This window comes from Serinus canaria, chromosome 13 (assembly GCF_022539315.1).
Source record: "Serinus canaria isolate serCan28SL12 chromosome 13, serCan2020, whole genome shotgun sequence".
In the NCBI taxonomy this organism is placed as follows: domain Eukaryota; kingdom Metazoa; phylum Chordata; class Aves; order Passeriformes; family Fringillidae; genus Serinus; species Serinus canaria.
The window spans coordinates 11,356,878-11,380,319 of record NC_066327.1 but is presented as its reverse complement, the minus strand read 5'-3'; the positions used below and the strand labels follow the sequence as shown (position 1 = coordinate 11,380,319).

Here is a 23,442-nt window from a genome sequence, read left to right as displayed (position 1 = left end):
AACTGAAGGATATTCTAAGGATGCAGTTAGGCAAGACTGCAGAAATGGGTGACCTGTGCTTTTCCTCCTAAACGAGGCACCCAGAGCAGCTCGAGGCGGCCCCTGCACCTTCCTGCGTGCTGGGCTCTCTTAACTGCTCACCTCTCCAGAAGGAAACAGAGCGGATGCCTAAGGACCCATCTGGCAGATTTTCCTTTTCAGGAGAATTCCCATGTCTGCTGGAGTGTTGCTGGGAGCAGCTGGCTCCCAGCTCCTCCCCGCCTGCCACCTGGGATGGCTCCGGGGCAGCGTCCGAGCATTGCCGAGCGCCTGCACTGCCCCTCCTGCCTCTGGCACGGGCACAGCCTCCCTGTACACTGCTCCCTAACTGATCCAAACATTTCAAGCAGCAGACTTTGATCACTGGAAGCCAGTCCTACAATATTTACATGCCTGAGAAATATTTACTTGCTAAAAGAGTCCTGGGAAATGGGAGATGACAGCTTTCTCTGGTTCAGGAATTATGCACCCATGTACAGGGCACCTGAGCTGCCTGCCCCATGTGATAAGTGCAGTATATAGCGCCTCCATGTGATAAATGCAGTATACAGCGCCCCATGTAATAAATCGCCACATGTAATAAATGCCATATATTGCCCCATGTAATAAATTTATTATATCACCCCATGTAATAAGTGTGATATATCGCCCATGTAATAAGTGCCATATATATATATATATATATATATATATATATATATATATATATATATATATATATATATATATATATATATATATATATATTATATATATATATATATATATATATATATATATATACACCTATACACCCATGGAATGAATTGAATATATTACGCCCATGTAATAAGTGCGATAAATCACCCCATGTAGTAAATGCTGTATATCACCCTCACATAATAAATTGAATATGTTGCCCCATGTCATAAATGCGATATATCGCCCCATGTAAGAAGTATGATATATTGCCGCCATGTAATAAGTGTGATATAACGCCCCATTTAATAAATGTGATATCTCGCCCTCATGTAATAAGAGTGATATATCACCCCACACCCCCCATGTAATAAATTCATTATATGTGATAAATGCAGTACATAGTAATCCCATCTGATAAAATCCATACAGAGCGCCCTCATGTGCTAAATGCAGTATCTATAGCACCCCATGTGATTAATGCAGTATCTATAGCGCTCTTGCACACTCACGCTCACTCTTGCACATTCGCACCCCCCTTTCACACTCATACCCCCTTGCACACTCGCGCCTGCTCTTGCACACTTGTGCTCCCTTTGCACAGTGGTGCACACTCTTGCGCACTCATGCCTACTCTCACACAGTACTCACACTCTCGCACACTCTTGCACACACTCTCGCACACTACTCACACTCGTGCACACTCTCGCACACGCTCGCTCGCTCACCCCTCCCCTCTGCAGTCCCGCATTCCACCGCACGAGAGCGCCCTTCACTCGCTGTTGCCCCGCCCTCGGCCCCGCCCTTCGGCCCCGCCCTCGGCCCCGCCCGGCCCCGCCCCGCCCGCCCGGCGGGCCCGGCGCGGGCGCTGCGTGCGGGCGGTGCGGGCGGTGCGCCCCGCTCCGCTCCCGCTCTCGGCTCCGCGCTCCCCGCTCCCAGCTCCGCTCCGCCGGGGCCCCCGGGGCCGCCGAGGCCGCGCCGCGCCCGGGACATGCGGCCGCCCCCGCCAGCGAGGAGGCGATGAGGCTCCGCAGCGGCACGGCGCTCACGCTGCTGCTCGGCTGCCTGTGCGCGCTCCTCTCGCTCTCCTGGTACGGCGCCTTCGGCGGGCACAAAGGTAAGGGGGACCCGGCCGCCGCCCCGCCGCCGGGGAGGGTGCGCGGGGACTCCGCGAGTCGGCCCCGGCTGGACCCCGGGGGTGCTTTGGGATCCAGACCCGGTGAGCATCCTGCGGGACCTGGGGGATCCCTAAGGGCAGGATCCTGCTGGAGCCCCGCGGGTGCGGACTCGGCGGGATTCTGTGCGCCCCTGGCCCCGCGATACCCCCTGGTCCCCACGGAACCGTGACCTGTGGAACCCCTGGAGCGACTGCCCGTGCCTAGCTGGGCGGGAGGTACCCCACCCGGGGGTCTCTGCTCGTCCAGGGGTGCCCACGGAGGGGCGGGAGGGGGCTCTGGGGTGATGGGCGGACTGTTGTCCAAGCCAAGCGCTTGGCTTGGGTGATGTGCTTCTTTGCCACCCCCGTGTTTATGGCCAAAACCTTCATGGGCGATGGGAGCCAGGTGAGTTAAATCTGCGTGGTAGTGCCAGCAACTGAGGGGAAGCTCTCAGATGCTGGGGGTTCTTTGGGCAAGCTGGTGAGGGGAGATCTGAGCATTCTGCCTTCTCTGCATGCATCTCTTGTGGCTCGATGCTGAGTCCAGTAACTTCAGTGGATGTGGGACAGGTGTGGCAGCTGTGGCTTCAGCACACGAGTATTGGTGTGGCTTTCCACTGAGTATGCAGCTGCAGAGCAGAGGTGCAGGGCCCTGTCCCGCCGAGGCTGCGGAGGAATCCTGTGCAGGTGTTACAGAGATGCTTGCTGCTGTTTTTTCCTGACAACACAATAGTTGCTTTTCTCCACCCAGTCTCTCACTCAAACAGTGCACGGGACTTATTCTAGCCTGGAGGACATTTCTGACGGTCGCTTCTGAATTGTGTCTCTGTACTGTGTATGAGTGTGTAACCTCCTACACATGTGGTAATCGTTCAGCTCTTCCAGTTCCTGCACTTTTAGAGGTCATTAAAGGTGTGTGGTCTGACCAGCCAGGCCTTGACTCTCTCCTCCCATTGCTATAGAAGCATCTCTCTCTGCTACAGGTGAGAAGCAGCTTCTGCTGAGCATAAGCTGTGACTTGGTGGATTTGCAATCCTGTGGCACACCATGCACCATCACAAGGTGCAGCTGGCATGTAGTGCAAGACCAGCATCAGGACTGGGGCAGCTCTTGGGGAAGGATTTTTGGCTCTGATGGGCAGGATGACTTGAACCCACCCAGCCCCTTCCCTGGCAGCAGGCTCAGAGCGCCTGGGATTTTGTCCTGGCAGCTGCAGGTGTCTGACAGGTGGCTGCTTGCCTTCCTCTGCCTCATTCATCACTGAAGGCTTTCCTGTTGTGCTGCTAAGGTGATTTAAATCCCACCAGAGCTGCCTCCTCTAAAGGTTTGTGTGGTGGGCGTTTGCAGTGCTGGGGTGCTGCTTCCGTACCAGTGGATTGCTTTGTTTCTGCTGGTGATATTTTTATCACCACTGGCCAAAATGTTTATTTATCACTATCCAAAATGTTTGCATACCCAGGTGTTGCTGTTGTGTGTCCTTTCAGACAGGAGTATTAGACCACAGTAGATGTGCAGAGGCAGAGGAATGCTCTGAGAACTGCCCTGTGGTTACCACTGAGCAGAGGCTTTGCTTGCAGCTTCCTCTCATAAATAAAGCAAAAGCAGCGTGCAGTGCTGTGCTCTGAGCAGCCCCTCCTGCTTCCAGAAGCAGGGTGGCCAACCCCCTCGGCAGTCTATGCTGTCTGGGCTGTGTTGTCCTTTGACACACTTTGATTTCTTAACAAGCAGCTTTTCCCTGTGGCTCATGCAGGTGCCAAAACAGCACCCCTGGGTACCCCTGTCCCTGTCCCTCCCGACAGGACCCTCTCCAGGATGCGCGTGTTCCTCTGGCAGCAACAGATTCTCAGCTGCAGTGGCCACAGCAGGTCAGGCCAGCACGGGCAGCTGTGTCAGCACAGCAGGTTTCCAGTTATTGTGGACATTTACCTATCAGACCCTTGTTCAGTACAGAGCTGGAGAAGACCTTGAGAGGTCATTGAGTCCATCTCCTGCCCTTCGCAGGATCGCTGATAACCAACCCCTTCCTGACAGATGTTTCTCTTGTTTGTTCTTAAAAACCTTCGATGACAGGGACTTCTAAGCTCCCCAGACAATCTGTTTGACATTTAGCAGCCCTCATATTAGGCATTTCTTATGATTTGTACAGAAATGTCTTTTCCTTCAGTTTAGTTTCAGGATTGCTCTTCTTTTTTTCCATCTGTTGGGAACAGGAAGAAAAGTTCTTTCTGTCCTTCTTTGCAGCAGGCCAGTAGATATTTGGAAGTTGCTACCATTTCCCTTACTAATACACTTAAACCACACTGGTTCCTTTGATCACTCTTTTTCAGGTCATGTATTCTTGGTCTGCAGTTGCTCTTGTTATTCTCTTCTGGACCATCATCCTTGGTGAGGGGTGATGCTTAATCTGGGATTAAGGGCTGAAGTCGCTGCTGTATTTTTGCTCAGAAGACTACGTGTTACTTCATACCTTTTACAAACAATGATCCTGTTTATACATCCCACTGTGTGTGCTTTTCACTTTTGCCATAGGTGACTCATGTTTATTTTTTTATCCCATCAACTCTTCAACTGTTCCTCTCCAGATGTTGTCCTGCTTTTCATTCCTTATCTTGTGTTTGCCTGGTTAATTATTCTTACCAAGCTGCATTACCTCACGCTTGTCCTTCTTGAACTGTGTCTTTTTTTTTTCCCCAGTCTGCATCTTCTAAATTTTCAGGATTGTTTTGAATTCTGATCTTGTCCTTCTGCATGCTTGCAGTCCCTCTCAGCTTGGTGCAGCCTTCCAGGGCAGTTAGCCTGTTTTCTCTGCCATCAGCCAAGTTGTAGATGGAAACACCAATTGGTGTTGGAACTGGGGTGGGCTCCACTGGAAAATGATTCAGTAGAGCCCCCCCAGTCTGTGCTCAAAGAGCAGTGCCCCATTCACAGGTGGTCTTCCCAACAGTGGTGGTCCTACCTTGGGGCAGCTCAGGCCAGTCCCTGCATCCCTGGCTTCATTGTGGGGATGTCAGACACCATCTGAGGTCTCTGAAATCTTTGCTTCTTCTCCCCTTCCTGCAAGTCCTGACACTCTGTCACAGAAAGAAATATGACAGATTTGATGTGATTTGTTCTTGATGAGCAGAGGTTATCTCTTGCTGAAGTTCTCCTTGTCTTCTAAGCATTTCAATTGAAGATAAGCTGATTGTTCTATAAATTCCTGCCTCCTTATTCCCATACCTGTATTTTTCAAAGATAGGCTTTGTGTTTGCCAGTCCTGGCACATCAGTCATGCCCTGTGAGTGACTGGAGACAATTCCCAGTGCTCCTGAGTTGCTGATGTCGTTGAGTTCTGGGGAAGTCTGGCAAGGTGTCCACATTGCCTCTAGTGGGGAATAATATGATATTAAAATGTAAGGCATTGCAGAGTCTGCTTGTCTTCCCACTCTGTGTTGGGAGGACAAAACAATTAATTGAAAGAAAAAAAACCAGAACAAACCATCCCTAGAGCTGCTTTTCCAAGACCAGCTCAGGGCTTGTTTACCTGCTAATGGTGTTCTGCTGTGCTGTGGTTATTAGTGAAGTTTTGACCTCATGGTCTGCAAAAACAGATGCTGCCTCTTTCCAATTATAAATGGGGTTTGAAATAGTCTGCTGGAGTGGGAAGAGAAGGGCAGCCTCAAATAGCACAGCCACTCACCCAGGCAGCAGGTGTCCAGCATCACGTCCTGTTCAGAGGTGGGCCACGTGCTGTGTGTCATGGTGGTGGGTGTCTTGGCCAAAGTCTGATATTCTCTCTTTGCTGATTTTCGATTTCAGCATGGTTTCACTTCCCAAAACCTGCCGTGCAGAAAGCTCTTTTGTAACCTGATGTCAGGTGTTGGACGTGTAGGGCTTAACTGTGGAGGATCAGGCTTCGGGAAGGTGCAGGCAGGTGCGGGTGCCCCATGTGGGGACTCCAGGGGACTCAGGACTTACTGAGGGATTGGTAAAACCAAGAAGGTTTCATGACTTTAGGTGAGTCACAAGTAAAGATGGGATGAAGGCAAACAATTTAACCTACCAATTAAATTATTTTGTTTTTCATTTCCAGTGGTGAAAACTGTTCAGTTCTCATCCATAATGTTTGTTCTTATCTTGACTGACTGACCAGCCATGTGCTGTTTATGCAGCCCTTCTTTTTGCTCCTTGCAGCCTATGCCATAAATGCTGCAGGATATTTGGGGTTTAAGTGTTGGGATTTGATTTTCAGTTGGACTGCAAATTTTAAATCCTGTGTTGAACCTCTTAGGAGACTCCCGTTGGAAATGCTATGTGTAGAGGTTGGCATGATACCTCCTCAGTATGGCTGTGTAGCTCAGGGCAGGCTCTGTACCCATGCTGCCTGTGCAGGCTTCCCCTTGCAAGTTTTTTCTCTGTCAACTTTTAACGATTTCTAGTTACTCACAGCCAGCCAGCTCCTGGCATCCATTGTAAAACCCCAACTGCAGCCAACTCTGTACCTGTAGGTTTGCCTGCAAAGTGGGGTTGCTGTTTGTGTGGTGGCTTCACACCTCTAAGATCAGTTGTGTATTTTCCTGTGGATGTTGTGGAAGCGCCTCAGAACACGTGCAGAGCTCCTTGAAGGACTCACCACACGCCTCCTGGCTGGGTGTCTTGGTGCAGGTCTGAGCACAGGGTTTCTCCCTTGGTCTGTGAGTGTGGGGAGGAGCAGGATGCTGGGTTTGGTGGCTGTGGGGCGCTGGCTCTGGAGCAGCAGGGAGGGCTCAGGCAGTGGCTCTGTAAGGAAATATCCCTCGTGCAGTGCCGTGCATGGCAGGATGCTCTGCTCACTGGGGATGTCCTTTGTGGGAAGCAAACTTTGTCCCGGAGGGATGATCCTCTGAGTGTGTTTACAAAGTCTTCTTCTATAGTGCATAAAAGCCATGAACACTAATCTGCTCTGGAAGCAGCAGAGTCAAAGCTTGATATTGTTAAATACGAGCCATGTCCTGCGGCATGTGGGGTTCCCGCTGCTTTTTCATTTCTGTTGCCTGCACCAGCTTGACTTCAGGTTTTTGTAGTTTCTTTGAGGTCTTGGGCACTGCCTGCAGCGAAATGGATATGAGTGAAAGCCCTGGTTTGAGCTGGGATCACTTCACAGCAACCCTTGCAAACGTTTCCCAGTAGGAGAGACGCCAGCAGGAGACCCAGCAATGCTTTTAAGGGCTGAGGAGGGGCAGGCAAGGACCTGGCTAGGGAACCATGGAGTTTGGAAATCTGTCATTAAATCTGTGAATAAAAAGGGGTGCAGGAGCATTTCTGAGAGACTTTACATGGCAGACATTATGTGAAATTGGTGGCTGGAATGCAGTGGCATTTGTAAAATTACCTCGCCTGTGCCTTGAACAAATTCATCCCAAGAGCGAGGGGCACTGTGCAATCTGTTGAAATGCATTTATTAAAATAAGTTGTTCACTGTCTGGGGTCACCTGTATATGTTTTGATTTTTTTTTTTGCAGTTTTTCAAAGGCCTATTAACAGGGCTCTTGGCCTGTATTGCTGTGTGCCATTGCTGCTCCCACACTAAGAGCTGTGGTTGTGTGATGGAGTTGAAGTTACAAGGGCTCTCTCCTAACCTGTGTTCTCCAGCATAGACTTGGATTCATGTCCTTGCTGTGCTGTGTCCCTCCCAGTCTTGGAACAATGGACTGCCTGGTTTCATGCCTCAGTTCCCATCTGCTCTCTGGGGACAGTGGCATCTCTTGTCACAGGGGTTTGGAGGACACTGCCACGCTTCTGTGACAGCAGGGTCTGTGTCAGTGCACAGGAGAGGAGGAGTCAGAGGAGGTTAACACACACACACACCCAATTACATCAAGTACTTCTCCTGGTTTACTTCTGTTGCAGAACAAAACTCATTTGTGATTCCCTTTGATTCATCTAAAACAAATCATTGATTTGTACTTATATCCTGAATGTTCATTGATTATTCACTTAGTGTTTAATGTAAAACACATCTGTAGCTGGCTAGTTTAAGTGAAGCTGCCACTCATCTCCAGAAAGCCTTGAAGACACTAAGTGCTGGAGAAATTGCTTTAACAAGGCTGCTGCAGGTAGGCTTGGATTATCCACGGTTCTCCCTGTTCACAAAACCCAAAGCTGTCACCAAAGGACCAATTTTTCTGTTTGTGGTATGAAGAAACACAAATATCCCTACTGGTGTGCCTGGCTCAGCACAGGCATCCACAGCCACCAGGACTCTGAAGGAAGCCCTTGAGGCTGAACCACCTACCTAAAAATACTTGGAGATGATGTTTAATGTTCTAGGTGAAGATTTTCCAAATCATTATTGTGCCAATTCTAATGTTCAAGATTTCTTTTTCACGAGACAGAGATCAAGAGGTTGGGAGATTGGGTGGCTGAAGAGGGCTGCTGTGGTGGCAGAACTCACTGGGCAAATTAAAGGATTGTGGAAAGTATTAAAATAATCAAAGAGCTTCAGTGGAGGCGGGCAGGTTAGCATTGTTAGGAGGAGAGGCTTTTCAGGGAGGGCTGATCAAGTATCTGCTTAGCAGCTCCCTGATACAGGCAGAGGATTGTTGTCTTTGATGGAGGGAAAAAAAAATTCTGCCTTTTCCATTTGAATTGCAGCATAGGGGGCTTTTTATTCAGCAGTGCCCTTCTTGGGTTTATTTTCGAGCTTATATCAGGCTTCCCTTTCAAAGCAGGAAAGTCTGGGAGTGGCAGATTCCTGTATTAAATAATCTCTTTCTGCATTAATTGTGTCACTGGCCAGTTCTCCTTCTGTTTTTGTCCCGGTGTCAAGTCACATTTGAGTCTCCAGGATCAGTGCATTAGCATGGATGCATCTCTGGTGCACAGAGACAGCTCTGTAACTCTGTCTTCTCTCCTGCCTGCCCCTGCCTTGCCAGTGTTTAAACATTCTATCCCTCCTGTGTTACATACAGGATAAATGCTTACCTAAAGGTTAATCTGTATTTTGAAGTGACTAGACATGCACACAAAATTGTCTTTGATGCAAGATATTTTAATTTCTGCTTATATTAAAGTGGACAGCAGTAGTGTTAAAATGTAAATCATTAGACTTTAAAGAAGCTCCTGGGCATAAATTAATCTCCACCTGTCTTTTATGTTCATGATGAGTTTTGTTGCTTTGCAGTGTCCATTTACTTGTGGCTATAATTGTCACGCTGGTGGTTTAGGAGTTGTTGGTAGTGGGATGGATGCTGAACTATGGGAAGAGCAAGGTGTTGTTTTATGTCAGTGCTGCTGTCTGGTTCATGGATGAGTTTTTAGACCATCCTGATCACATTTTCAAATCTGCCTTAAAGCACTTAGGTTTTTCTTCTCTCCCTGCAATGGCAAGAGCTTTCTGGAAGGTTCAACCTGGAGACCCTTTTTTGTCACTCACTGCTTGCACTTACGTGGCAGCATATCCTCTGTGTATTGTCAGTGTTCTGAGGAATATCATGGCTTAGGGAGGAGGCCTGTGGTACCAAAAGGCTGTGGAGCCTTTAGAAGCTCTTGTAAATAATCAAGGAAACACTTCCAGTCCTGAGAAATTAGCTCCTTGAAGATCTCTGTATATATATTTTGCATAGTGAAAACATGTCATGGTTTAGTCAAGGGTACTAGTGAGGCCAGCCCTGCCAGTACCAAGAACTTCATACAGAAGCTGGAGAAGATTTCTGAGGGAAAGCTAAATTTCTTTATTCCTCCTCAAAAGACAGACAGTCAGGAGAGCAGAGCTGCTGCACAGTGTCCCCAGAATGTGTCCCCACGTGACGAACAACAGCAGTGTTTGTCTGTGTCCTTTGCTGGGTGAATGGATGGATCTGGTGGTGGTTGAGCTCTCTCAGACTCAACCACAGACAAGTACCTGTCAGATGAATTATTCAGTCAACACTGGCAGAAGTGTTGGGGTGGTCTCCCCTCCCTCTGCTCTGTGCCCAGACTGTGATCTTTTACTTCTATTTGATCTCGCCTTTCATGTTTTAACTATTCCTTTTTCGTGTCATCTCTCATTGTGCTCTCTGGAGCTGGCTTTGATATAATTTCTCTTTGCCTTCTATTTCCTTCAGTTTCCTCCCTTTCTTCTTCCTTTGATATTGTAGAAAATGACCAGGATGGAGATCTTCCCATGTCTTCCCTCTCTTAATCTTGACCAGTTCAAGTCACCCACTTTTTGAAGAGCTTTGCCAGGTACTTCCCTGACAACATGGCTTCGTTAACGCCGAACAATGATTTTGGGAAGGAGCTGGTTTAGGCTGCCTGGGAAGAAGATGGTGCTGGTCCTTGTACCGAGTTTCAGGAGCTATTCTGGGTCCATCTGGGTCCCTGGAGTGGTGGTGAGGCCAGGCACAGCCCCCAGGACAAACCATCCTGACCCCAGAGTGAGGATATGCCATGGGGATGTTTCCACAGGTGTCACAGGTGGGGTGGCTGGTGCTGATGGGCAGCAGGAGCTCATCCTGCACTTCACATAGAGAGCTTCACCTAAATTGAAGGAAAAGCAAAAATTGTATTTAAAAGGAGATTAGTTTGCTGACTTTGAGGAGTGAGAAGTATTTAGGAAAAAAACTGGAAATGCAAATTCTGGCTGAGTGCAAGATTTGTCATTTGATGGCTGAAATTCTCCACTTTGTTGTGCCAGTGAATCCATATTAAACATGTATTTTCCCCGAGCTAAGGAGCTGACCTGGGTGGGGGAGGTAAGTACTCAGAGTGGTGGATGAGCATAATTAGGACATGGATTGTGGGTTGGCTCTGTATAGATCAGTTTGTGTTTCGTTAATGTCTGGTTCCACCCTGTCTGTCTGTTTTATTGGATTAATTTATTAGTTTCTGAAAGTGTCTCTCCAGTGAGCTAAAATATCTATTTACTGTAAGTATTTGGTTACCATGAAAAAGTGTATTTGGCATGTGTTTGGCAAATATTAAGTACTTTCTTCTGTTTCTTTTGCAATTTAATCTTCTATTTATCTTGGGTATTGATTGCTGAAGGCCTTGGTAATTATTTGCTGATCTTGAAAACAATTATTTTAGAGGCTTGAATTACTTTTGTAATATGAATCATTACCTTGGTGTGTTTGCTTTAAAGGATGGGGTCCCTCTGACAGCTCCAGGGTGGACATTTACTGTCTGAAACAATGCTGCCATCTTAAAATAACAAAATCATTACTGGTGTTTTGTTCCCAAAACTAAGCAGATACTTGCAGAGATGCAAACCTGGCAGTTGCAGTCAGCTCATGAATTCGCTGTTCCTCTTGATGGGAGGAGTGGCCAGATTCTGAAGTCAAATAAAAATATGGCTCTCTTCAGTTTCCAAATTAATTTTGTTGTCTGTTGGTCCCAGCTCTGGTGCGGGGCTGGTGGGGCGAGGGATGGCCCCACTCTGGTGGCAGTGGAACTCTGCTGGGGGCGAGAGAAACCACACTCCAAAGGGTCTCACACTTGCAAGTGAATGTGGTGCCATACAGAGGCACATCTTGCTTTGGGGGAAGGTGAGAAATTGAGAAGTCTCTGCTGGGAGCTGAGTAATTGGCACCTGCTATTATTGTGTCCCTCCTCCCCCTTTTAATAACTTGTTTATAGAGATACCTCTCCTACAGATCTCATTACGCAGCCATAAAGCACGATTCTTTAAAAAATACGTGCATTCCTATTCATGTCAGGTCTGAATACCTATCCCATTCACACTCCTTAAGGAGAAGGGATGGTGTTTGTGGTATCCAGGCATCTTTCCTCCCTGATGGGCAGAGTCACGGCCGCCCATGAGGTGACAAGCTGTGTCCTTGCCACACCTGGACGGAGATGTAATTCTTCTATTAATACAGAACCTGGCAGGCAGTTAGAGTGGCTGGGAGGGGAATTTTGTCTTCTTGTTATTTTAGGCCTTGAAGCAAGGGGTTGTGTTGGCTGTTTGAGTGACGTTGGCCTGATCTCCAGCAGAGCTTGCACAGTGACACAGATTGCTGGAGAGCACGAGAGGCGACGTTTGGCATGTGCCCCTGGGATCTCTAGTACCCTGAATCCCACTTCCTGCTCATGCATCAAGTGATAGGTTTAATTGGTTTTAACAGTTTCATCCTTGTTCTTTTATTGGATCATGGTGCAAAAAGAAGCTGGGAGCGTTTTTGGATCCTGTCCTGGGTAATTTGATGAGTAAGTCTTGCTGAGCTTCATCTCTCTGCAGGTGCAGTGATGCATCTCCTGCAGGGGATGCAACGGGAAGAATGTCTCCTACTCCTCCTCCCAAACACATATGTGGGGAAGGAAGAGGAGAGAGCAAAATCATGTCCATGACAATTATTTTCTGATTCTTTTCATCACCTTATAGAACAAGAATGATAAGGGCAGCCTCAGAAAAGAGGACATTCCAGCAAGCCCTGGCAGGGATGTAATCTCTTTTCTTCATACTGAGGTATAAAGATAATTCCAATCGGGTTTGAAACAGCGGATGGCAAATAATTCTTGAGCAATCCGCTTATGGTGTTCCAGGATGCGAATGAAAACCACTAATGGGATAGAGAAGGATCTAGATAATTATCTCGACTGCATTAAATCCCATCCTTTCAGGAGAATACTCTCGTGTGGACACCGATTTCATGTGTATCAAATGCTAAAGCTGACTAGACATTTTCAGAACCTGGTTGATTCCAATGCAGCTGTCCTCTCTTGGTGATCATCTATCTTTTATCTACCTGGTTGGTCATAATAAATCTGATTTCTGGTCTCTGCTGCCTTGTTTCCTTTTTTCTCCCTCCCTGCAGCTGGTTAAAGCTGTGACACACATTCTCTCCAGGGCAGATTTGAAACCCCCTTCATCTTTTTCTCCTTTCATTTGGTCTGCTGTTTTGAGTCTCTTCCTGGGGTTATTTCCCTGTTTTACAGATGGTAATGCTGTTGTTTTAAGTCCGACAGAAGAGCCGCATATAAAATTTAGGTGTGCAAGATATTTTTTAAATTGATCCATTTTTCCCCCACCCAAGAACTCTGCCTTGCAGTGTGGGGGACAGCGCTGTGCTGCAAATCAAATCCAGTTGTGCAGTCAGCTAATGAGGCTCTTGTGGTAGGCTCTTTGTGTTTGAATCTAATGGACACCTCATGAGTGGAATGGAGGATGGCAGAAAGAGAAAGAAACAGTTTTGTAGTGACTGAGACCATGGCATTTAGATGGGGTTGGCTCAGTTAACAGCATTCAAAGCTTTGTGTTACGGACACTGTTCTCTGAGACCCCGTGGTCAGAGGGAAGGGTGACACAAAGGCACCCCTAATAATATGGTGACAGAAAAAAAGCACCTCTAGGAAGTGGCTGATTCCTCATTATCCCCCAGCAGCTTATGAAACTGCATTTTCCAGCTGTCAGAGAGCCATTTCTCTCCAGCCTCACATCAAGTGTTCCCCAATGAACTGAGGCATGTCTGAGCTGGCTGCAGCTCTTGGTGAGCCAGGCTGTGTGTCCCACAATGGGAGCAATCTGGAGACTCTCAGCTGAAGACGGCTGCCCATGAGCTGTCCTCCAGCTGGAAGAGGAGGATTGGCAGTTGGCACCATTCCTTTGCACTCCAGAGGACAGATGCTGTTCATGGCTCTTTTGTCAGGGAAAGAGTCCCATCATTCATTTGGAGAGAGCCCAAATGCAGCTTCTCAGTAGCAGACCCTCTGAAACCACAAGGTTCCCATATTTACCTGCTGGCATGGCAGCCTTGTTAAGGCTCAGTTGTTTTTAGAAGTACAGAAGGGCTTCCTTGTTCTTAGTGAGAAGTCAAAGAAGAAATTCTGTCCTGTCCAAGGTGGTCTTGGGTTTCCAATCTCCCTCATGTGGCAGAGAGAGGTTACAAGGGCCAGTTTTGTGCTGGAATCCAAGGGGTTTCTGTGGCTCTTTTTGCTGTGAACTGTAAATTGCTCTTGACACCAGAATTGCTGTTCACACCACTGTGAGCTGTCACTTGCCTGTCCCATCTGAAGGATATCCTTACAGGCACATGAAGCTCAGCCCTTCCATACCAGGCTTGGATTTGGGACAGGTAGGCTGCACAAGGGTGTGATGTGCAGCTGGGCACACCCTGATAAGGCACTTGCCAAGCAGGACTGTGTGTAGAGAAAAGGATATGTGGGATCCTTGCAGCCTCTGGAAGGCTCTTCAGGAAACGAGTCAGGTTTAAAAATTGGGATCATTTTTTGTTTTGGTGACATGCTTCTTGAACAGCAGCTCTTAAATTTAAATGCTCACACAGAAGAGTCAGTATCAAGGTTTCTTTACCTTCTGATCACAGTTGTGTGCCTTCTGACTCTAGAAACAGGGCTGAACTTAACTGTGATGCCTGGTGGAGGCTTTTGTCTAAAATACTGACATTCTGCAAGAGGAGTCTGGCAAGGTCCAACAGCTGATTCCTTAAAATCAATTGATTTCTGTTTAAAATAAGATATCCATCCTACACACCCGTGACTTGCACAGGGATCTTGATGAGCATTTTCACCTGGGTCTTGCCATCACTGCACACCCTTCAGATGAACCACTCATTAAGAAATCTCATTACTTGCTCTGTTAAAGGTGTCTGGTTAGCTGAGTTGCTAATTGAAGTGTCCTTTCTTCAACCCAGTGTTGTGATGGAGCTGTTCCTGGGGCTGTTATGCCAAGTGTTACCTCCACAGAGCATTATAAATGATCTCCTGCCATCTCCTGCTTGGGTGAGCACTACCCAGAGAGAAACTGTGGGTTTTTCCAGATTTCTGCACAGCTCTCAAGTGACTTGCACGATGCACACACAGAGAAAGGCAGATATTTCATGTCTCTTTGGAAATCTGTCAAGACAGTGGCAGATTGCTTAGCCTGGGTTGTGCTGTCTGTTCATAACTTCTAAAATGCAGGTCAAGGAATACTGCTGGAGTACTTAAAGTTCAGGCAAAATGACAGCCTTTAGCCCTTTGTAGCAGCTGTGGTCATCAAAGGAGGTGTTTTCCTCCTGGGGTTGAAACTTTCAGCACTTTTCTGTTGTTCCAGAGTGCTGGTTAGTTGTTCCTGCAAGCCTGCAAACCAAAGGTGGCCATTTCTGCAGGTACCCCTGATGGTGACCTGACGGTGCTCAGAGGCCCCACCTGAGACCAGGATCCTCTCCAGTGTGCCCTGAATGTCCTGGGTGCTCTGGGAACCCTCTCAGCGCTTCACCATGACAGGCTGGTCCAGGGGGAATGGGTCCCTGTGGGTGAGGTGTTTGTCAGTGGCAGAATTTGAAATCCACATTGACTCATCAGCATTGTTTGGTTACCAAGGTCCCTGCAGTGCTGGGATGTACATAGGGATCATTTGCATCAGACTTCAGGATTTCATGGAGAAGAGGAAAGGAAAGATGTTGACAGGAGAGCTTGTAGGTGGGTAGAATTCAGATCACTGCCAGCCAGTGCAGAAAAGGTCAAGAAATTCTTTATTCTGCTGGTGTGTGGCGTAGAGCACCAGCAAGGAGTGTGGATTTTGGACATGCACTCGTGTTGAGTTTGGCTTCCAGGAGAAGTCCTTATCTCTTCTCCTGCTGCCAGCTCCTTTGGAGCTGCCCTCCTTCCCTCTGCTCTGCCTACATTTCTTGCTGTGATTTCAATTATTTATACCATTTCTCTTCCCCTTAAACTGCTCCACTGGCTGTGCACTATGGAAGCAGCTGTCGCTCCCCAAGCCTGTTCCACTGATGTGTGAAGAGCCCATCCCTGTGCACACAACTCCTTAAGAGCATTTCAGGGCTCTTCAGTGTGGGCAACTATGTGGATGTAAAATTGCAATTGGATCTTACCTTACAGAAGATTTTAAGTGCTGCTGGTGAAGTAATGATCTACTTACTGATGTCGAATAGCAGGAATGAGCTGTTAGGGTAACAAGGGGAGAGGAGGAAGAGTTTACAGAGGAGTATGTCCCCTTCTGATGAAAATGAAGCAGCTTAAAACTAGAAGTTATTCTTCTCTCGGTTCCACCAGTGTGCATTCAGCAGAACCTCATTAAAATAATTTAATTTCTTTTTGGCTGATGACAGGCTGATGTCACAGAGGTGACAGGGAGGCGCAGCCTCACCTGGCTGGTCTGGATCCAGAGCTGAGGCTGAGAGAGCAAATTCAGCCATTCAATTTAGTCCTCCCTCATTTTTACCTCTATGGCATTAAGCTTGGAGAATGAGCAGAAAATGTTTAAATCCCTTTCTTCATTGCTGCCATGTTGAAACTGAATTAAATCTCATCCAAAGGCAGCCTGTGCTGTAGGAAACATCTGCCGTGGTCCAAATTATGTTTTGAGGTCAGAATTAAAATGTATGTAACTGTTGAGCAGTGAGTAATGAATACTCAAATCCTGCTCTTTGCCAGCAGTTGTTTTGCAAGATGTGATTTGTACACATCCTTTGTACCTATGCAGGTACGTGGATGTGTCATTAGAATAGGAATCAGCACAACATGTCGCAGGAAAGAATGGTTATAAGGTGAAGTGGCTTGCTAGAAATTTAAATATTTTTTTATTTCAAACTTGCATTTATTTATTTGACTTCTACAAATGTAGCTTCTGGAATGTAATTGATGAGAGGATACAATTGTATTCACAGCACATGTGTGTCAGGGGCAATATTTATGTGCAATGGCTGCTCCATGAAATATCTGTTCTGTCCTCTTGGCTCCTCCATCCAATAAGCAGATGTGAGCTCTCAGGGAAAATACAATTTTTAGAGCTGTTCTAGATATAGTCCTTAAGGAATTTTTTTATTGTATTACTGAAAGGAGCTTTTGAAAATCTAGAACAAGTCTCAACTAGAGAATGGCCAGGGAGTGGCTGGTACCCTACTGTATTTGATGGGCTTTCAGTCTGAAGAAAAACTAAAGCTCCCACTTCACAGCATGTCTGAGGACTGAGACTCTCGGGGTGTGTTTGAGTGCATGGCTTCCTTTGGGTAGAGACCATTCAAGTTTGAAAAAATAGCTCAAGTTCCTTAAATTGTGTCCTGTCATTCAGTGGGAATTTCAGAGGTAATTGCAAATAAACTGAGGAGAGACTGACAAAAATGAATGAGGCAGAAATTTGGGCGGGTGTGCCAGTCACACTTGTGGTGCACAGTGCCCAAGGCTGGCACCACCTGTTTCAGAGGTTGCTTACATGGTCCTGCCAGATTCCCAGTGGATGAATGGATGTCTCTGTTCTGAGTCAGGGCTCCTGAGGCCCCAAGCAGTAGGATGAGGGTGGAGTAGGTGGGAGTAGGAATCACCTGACTCCTGGACAGGGAAGTGGATTGATGAAAAGCAAAGCCCTCCACAAGGCTGGCTGGGGTGTCATTCAGCCCATTTCACAGGTGGGCAGTCAGGGCACAGGAGAGGTTCCCAACCTGCCTGGTGCATAAATCCCTTTGGAACCTCCCTCTGAGCAGCCTTCCTGCAGCCCCTCGAACACAAAAGCCATGTCTACAGAAGGATGGGTTTGTATTTCTCTTGCTACTGGAGGAATGGCATTTACTGGGTTTTTCCAGATTTACCCTTGTTCTGGGCTGTGAACTCTGGGACTCAGGGCAGGAACCTCGGGGTGTGCCAGGAGGGCAGAGCATCCTCTCTGCAGCATCTCACCCTGCTCAGCCCTGTGTTCTCCAGCAAGGCTCCAGTGCCAGACAAAATACACATGTGGGGAGGCAGCTGGTGCCAATGTGCTCGAGGAAAGCAGCATTAGTGTGCTCAGAGCTTGGGTGGATTGATTGTGCTGCCTTGGAAACCCAGGGCCAGGGGACAGGGGTGGAAGGTCGCACCACAGGCTGCTGTCGGTGCAGAAGAATGAAGGAGATTTTTATGTTTTGTGGCGCCTCTTTTCCTACTTTGGAAAAAGCTTTTATTTTCTGTGTCTGTGTAAATGCTTTATAACCCGAGTGCTGTGAGTACTTTGAGTAATTGCTCAAAAATTGATGGTGAATTTTGACCGTGTACAGACAGTGCCTTCAAGTTCTGAGGATTCTTCTCTCAGATTGTGACGCATTTTTTTACTGCATTTAAATGAGTTATTTTATATAAATTCTGAGTGCTGGCATGCTTACAATAACTGGGGGGGGTTTAAGCTTGTTTTTTCTAAGGGACTGAAACAATGTCCTTCTTCCCAACAGCTTTCAAAATCTGAGTCTCACTTTAGCCCAGTTAGGCCTTGGTATGGAAACCCCAGAGGTGATCTAAAGTCCTCTGGGTATTTTGAAGGTAGCCAGGAGGGCAGAGAAGAGATCTCTTCATGGCTCTGTCAGGCATGGGTGAATCTGTACAGAAAGTGTTACCTTCATAGCCCAAGCCACAAGAAGTTCTTTTGATTAAAGCTTTTGGTTGAGTACAGGATGCCCAGATGTTGGGTTCCCCCCAGGGATGGGGTGTGTTGGGGTGGCTGTAGCCAGCAACATTCTCAGTGCCTGGTCAGCAGCTCAGCCCATCCCTCTTAAAGTCCTGCCAATGCAGAAAATAAACAAGACTGAGTTTTTTGTGCTTTCTCACACTTCTAGCGAGAGTTAGAAGTAATCACAGAAAGAAAATATTCTGGGGGAGGGGGAAGGGAGGCAGCATTAATGGGCCTATCCATTTCAGTATTCCTACCTATGGCCAGAGCCTCATTCTCTAATTTTTGTTGCTCTGTCTGCTTTGTTTTTCCTTCATTGCAATCAAGATAATGCAGTACAATAGTGCACCAAGAATTCCAGCTATTCAATTACCTTTCAGAAGTTGACTTAATTGGCTCTTTAAGTGATAGCTCTCTATTGTGTGCAATCAGCACCACTCAAGGAGGGAGCAGGAAGAGGAGAAGGACTTTTTTTCTAATCAATAAACAGAGGTCTTTGAAATAATGCTGCTTGCAATTTGTATCACTGGTTAAATTACAATGAAGATGATCATCTGCACCTTCCTGGAAGAGTATGGCTCTAGCAGAGTAATAAAGCTTTGCTATCCACAAACATGGACTATTTTACTCTGTGTTTTAAAGTTAATCCAGTATTCTTCCATTGAACTTTTATTTCCCCCCTAAGTATTAAAGAAAACCAAAACCAAGCTGCTTCAGAGCCTGGCACAGATGGTTTAGGAAAGTCTAATATGGAATGACTAATCATTTGGTTTGCACCTCATAAAGTATGCAAATGAATGTGATACCTGATGATAAATAATTCAAAGTTGAGATGCAAGGCAAGGGGAGATTATAGAAGGAATAAGTATATGTAAACCGACCTTAAGAAAAATAAGCAATCTCAAAAGCTTAAGCTCATCTTCCAAGCTGGTCCATAGAAACAGCTTCCTCTTGGTGCAGGTTTGCTTCCAGTGCTTGAATCCAGGGGATTTTAGGCCAGCAGAATTTCCAGTTTGTAGTCAGAGTTTGGCCAAAACTACAAATCTAAGGAGCTGCCCCCCTTGCACAGCTTTGTTGCACTTCAGGTCATCACTGATCCTGGTTTATGTAGCAGGAAAGCTTTGCCAAGCAGACCAGATTTCTTTTAAATATATGGTTTTTTTGTTTATTTTTGCTAGTTATTGGATTAAAAGTGATTGTCTGCTTCATAGTTTCATTAAAGTTAAAATTGCTAGTCATAATTAACTATTTAGTCATAATTTAAAATATTTTGAATCCAGAAAGGTCTTCATGAGATTGCAAGGGGCACAAGACTGGAAGTCATGCTCAGACCCTTGGTTCTACCACTGCCTGGGGTAATTCCAGCTCCCATTCCTCTAATCCATCCCCTCCCATGGGGTAGGTGAGAACTGCAGATGCAGACCTGTGTATAACCACAGGTTTTAATGATTAAGCACCCAGCACACTCCTGGGTAGGGTGCATGCCTCTCTGCCCTCCCTTTTCAACTCCTCCTATAGGGAATTTCATTTGCTTTGAAAATGAAATGAGCAGCCATGGGATGTTCTTTGCAGGGATTGGCTCGCTCAGACCAAACTGGGATTTAATTGATTAATGATGCTTCTTCCTTAGCTCCCTGCCCCATCCTGGTAAGAGATGGATAATCACCCTTCAGTGCAATGTTCCTGCAGCAGGGGGGAAGGTGGTGTTGATCCAGAGTTAGAATCCTGCACCAAAGAGCAGCTTTAAGATCATTTCTCACACCAGTTTTGTAGGAGTTTTCACTAAACTGTGGGGGTAGCTTGATTTTGCCCTTTTATCAGCCAGAAATAGCGATGCTACAGTGTCCTGCTCCAGCTCAGCATTTGGCAGTGTTCCTGAGCTTGCCAGCAGCCTTGTCCTGGCAGCCGCTGGCCGGTGCCAGGCGCCTTCGTGCCCAGCCACCCCGACAAGGCAGCGTTTGTTCCCCAGGCTTGGTACGGTCTTGCCTCGCTGGAGGAGTGGGGCTGAGTGGTCATTTTGTGATGACAGTAATTACAGCAGCCCTGCAGTTCCACCCTCCAGGTGTTTCACTGATGATCCCAAGGGTTGGTTCCATACTGACTTTGCAGAGCACCGTGGTGCGGGAGAGTGTCTGGCCTCTGTTACCAGATGCAGTAACTTGATTTGCTCGTAATTTTGTCTGAGTTGAGTTAAGCAATATAGGCCAAGGAGGGAAAGGAAGCAAATTTTTTGTTGCAAATTTACTCTGTGGCTTCTTCAGCTCCTGGGAGGGGCTGTTATGATAAAGTCTGATAGATTTTCACATCTGCCTACGAAAAATGTAGGATTTATCTTTCAAATGAAATTTGCTCTGCTGTGCTGCCAGCAGGTTTTTTTTGAGTAGCTATTTTTGTGAAATATAACCCGAGAATTTGTATTGGCTTAACACTAAAAATGTAGCCAGGGGAAGATGGAATATTCATCTTTATTGTATTTGTTTCTCCTGTAATGAGACGTTACTGTCTGTCGTAAAGGAAGTGGTTCTCCAGCCCAGGGAGCATGCCCAGTGATTTTCTGTTTGCTCCATTAGCTCGTGTGCAGACCTCCTGATTTTTTATGTGCATGTGCTTTTCTACTTGTTTAATCCTGCCAACTGCTCTTCTGGTTGGAAATCCATTTCTATAATGCTGGGTATTACACAAATTTGTTGAAGCTCTTAATGCAGATAACAGGGAAGGGGGGTGAGCCTGCTTTGCCCGGTCAGCCTGAGTCAACTTTCTCCTTCCCATCAGTCACGCAGAGCTTTAGCTGCAGCTCACTGAGGGCACAAAATGTGCACAGCAAAGAAAAATAAAGTTTAAGGAACAGCTAGAGTGCTGTAAACGTCGCTTGGATTTTTATTTACAAAGTCCAAGCACAGCACAAATTGGATGGCTCGCTGTGCCCTGTGGAAATCTCTTTGTCTGCCTTTTTTTGAAATATTTCCATAACTAGTAATCATGGTATTGTAGCAGAGATCCCTTCTATAAAGAGCTTTTCGGCCACTGCTGCTGTTTACTGTGACTCTGTGCTGCGTGTTAATTGCAGCTCCTCATTCACAGGAATACTCAGCAGGAATTGCAGAGTGGATGCCAGCAGCGATGCTCTGGATTTTGGGGTTCTTGTGTGCATGATGCTTTGGGGACCAGAGCTGGAGCAGTGAGAGGCATCCTCCCTCTGTGTGTGATTTGCAGTGTTTATGGAGCTCTTTCCAGCAGGACTGAGCACATCCCTGCCTGTTGTGCTGTTCTGGTTGTTTTAATCTGTTGAATTCATCCATGGCACTTTGCCTGGTGGAGAGCAGTGGGAATGTTGTCAGCAGTGGCAGAGAAGGATGCCAGGGTGCTTTTTTTATTATTTGTAGTAAAGCCATACAATGTCCAACCACGGTCTCATGACAATGGTTTGAGTGGCTGTCAAGCATGCATGTACTTTTTGTTAAAGCAATGGAGCAGGAAACCTGCTCAAAGTTTAGTGTGAGTTTATATCCTGGTGTTAACTTCTGACTTAACTATCCAGTTCTATTAAAAATAAAAGGAGTAAAATCATTCTGGCACACTTTGGTAGCTACAGCACTTGGAAACTCTTCAGCTTCTCTGTCTTCTTTCCTGATTTCTTCCCAAGAATAGTCACAGCACTTTCTTTTTTAGGACTTTGCCCTAATAATTACATCTGCAAAGATCCACTGGGATGGGTTATCCCACGAGCAGGATTATGCCCTTAAATGGAAAATAAGCCACCACAACAGCCAAAGTTTGGGGAAGAAATATTATTGTGGGAAAACAAGGTTGCTAAATGTGTTATTCCATGTTGTGTAGCGACACAGTCAGGAAATGCTTGTTTGTGCAGAGAGGAAATGCTCATGTCTTCTAAATGCTTCTTGCATTCCTTTTTAATTGTTGTTATAGTAGGAAAACATGGCTGTAATAAAACACCAACTACTACCCCTCTGTAAAAGGGACAAGGAGGTGTGAGAAATTGGAGGGAGACAGGGAGGCCAGTCTTGCTTTATGAACTCTGGGTTCTGCTCCTCCCTTTCCCCCCCAAGCCCAGGGGGGTGCAGCTCCTCTCCAGGCTGCCTGTCCAGCTCTCCAGCCCGGCTGCCTCTTGGCCAAAGATTTGGGCTAAATAATCCAATTAAGCTTTGCAGCTTATATAACTCTCTTGGCTTGAGGCAGCAGCTGGACTGACGGGGAGAGAGGCACATCTGGAAATAGAGTTCTAAACACGCTGCCGCGGCCCGAGCCAGAACACTTTGGACAAATTTGCTCATACGCACAAGATGTCCTTTGAGCAGCAAGATGAGTGTGCACCGTCTCCTTGCTGAAGAAGCTGAAGCAAATGCTCCTATCCATAAATTGTTTCCCTGGCTGGGAAACTTAAGTGGCTTTTTTCCTTCCTCTCCCTTCTCCTTTGGAAGATCATCCAGCTTTTCCTTTTCAGCTCCAGAGGATCAGCCAGGCCCTGTAGTACACTGATCATAAATAACACATATGGGTTTTTTTTATTTCAAAGGTGGGAAGGACCTCCAGCATTATTTAGTCTGACTTCTTATCTGCAACCCATCACAGGAGTTCTTTTTTATTTTTAATCTAAAATACAGCTTGGTGTATAACTGGAACACAGCTCTGAAGACACAAGTATTTTTTCTGAGAATTCATTACAACCGTGGTAATTTATCCTAATGCTTAATGACAGTATTAAAACATGGGCATTTTATGTTGGCTTGAGGGTTAGGGAGAAAATAGAATTCAGCCATTCTGTAGTTCAAGTAGCATGCCCAACACAAGCTTAAGGAAAAAAAAAAACAGTGCATGTTTTGGCACTCTTGGATGTCTCTTATTTTGCTGGCATCCATTACTGTCAGTAGGGAAGTTATGGGCATTAACAGCAGAGTGCATTTTCCTTCATGTGCAGTGATATGTGCTTATAGCTTCGTTTTAGCGTCTGCTGTCTAACCTTAAAGAATTTATTTGTCAGGTGTGCAGGGCTGGCTTAGCACTCACGTCCTGCCTGTTTCTGGGTGCTTGGATGGCTGCTTGTCCAGCACCTTCCAAATCTGTGCTGGGGAAGGGTTTTAGAAACATCACCTCCCTGAAATCTGATATCAAACAAACACATACACACACACACATGGAGTTCCTGGGCTTGTCTCCTCAGTAAAACATGCCCAGGGAATTGGCTGCAGTGTGTGCACTGGCCAGGTTGCCAATGAGCAGTGCCAGAGCTGCAGAGGTACTG

At 46.6% G+C, this 23,442-nt stretch overlaps 1 protein-coding gene across 2 annotated transcripts in view; it reads left to right on the top strand.

Moving 5' to 3' along the window:
• The first annotated feature begins 1,675 nt into the window (after nt 1–1,675).
• The window catches only part of MGAT4B (alpha-1,3-mannosyl-glycoprotein 4-beta-N-acetylglucosaminyltransferase B), a 50,728-nt gene continuing 28,961 nt past the window's right edge, over nt 1,676–23,442 (top strand). The window contains exon 1 of one of the 2 annotated variants that reach the window (XM_050979702.1): nt 1,676–1,834. In XM_050979702.1, the coding sequence (XP_050835659.1) occupies nt 1,738–1,834 (97 nt within the window). In that variant the 5' untranslated portion in view covers nt 1,676–1,737. The remainder of the gene's footprint in view (nt 1,835–23,442) is intronic. The other variant, XM_009091435.4, reaches the window with a different exon arrangement.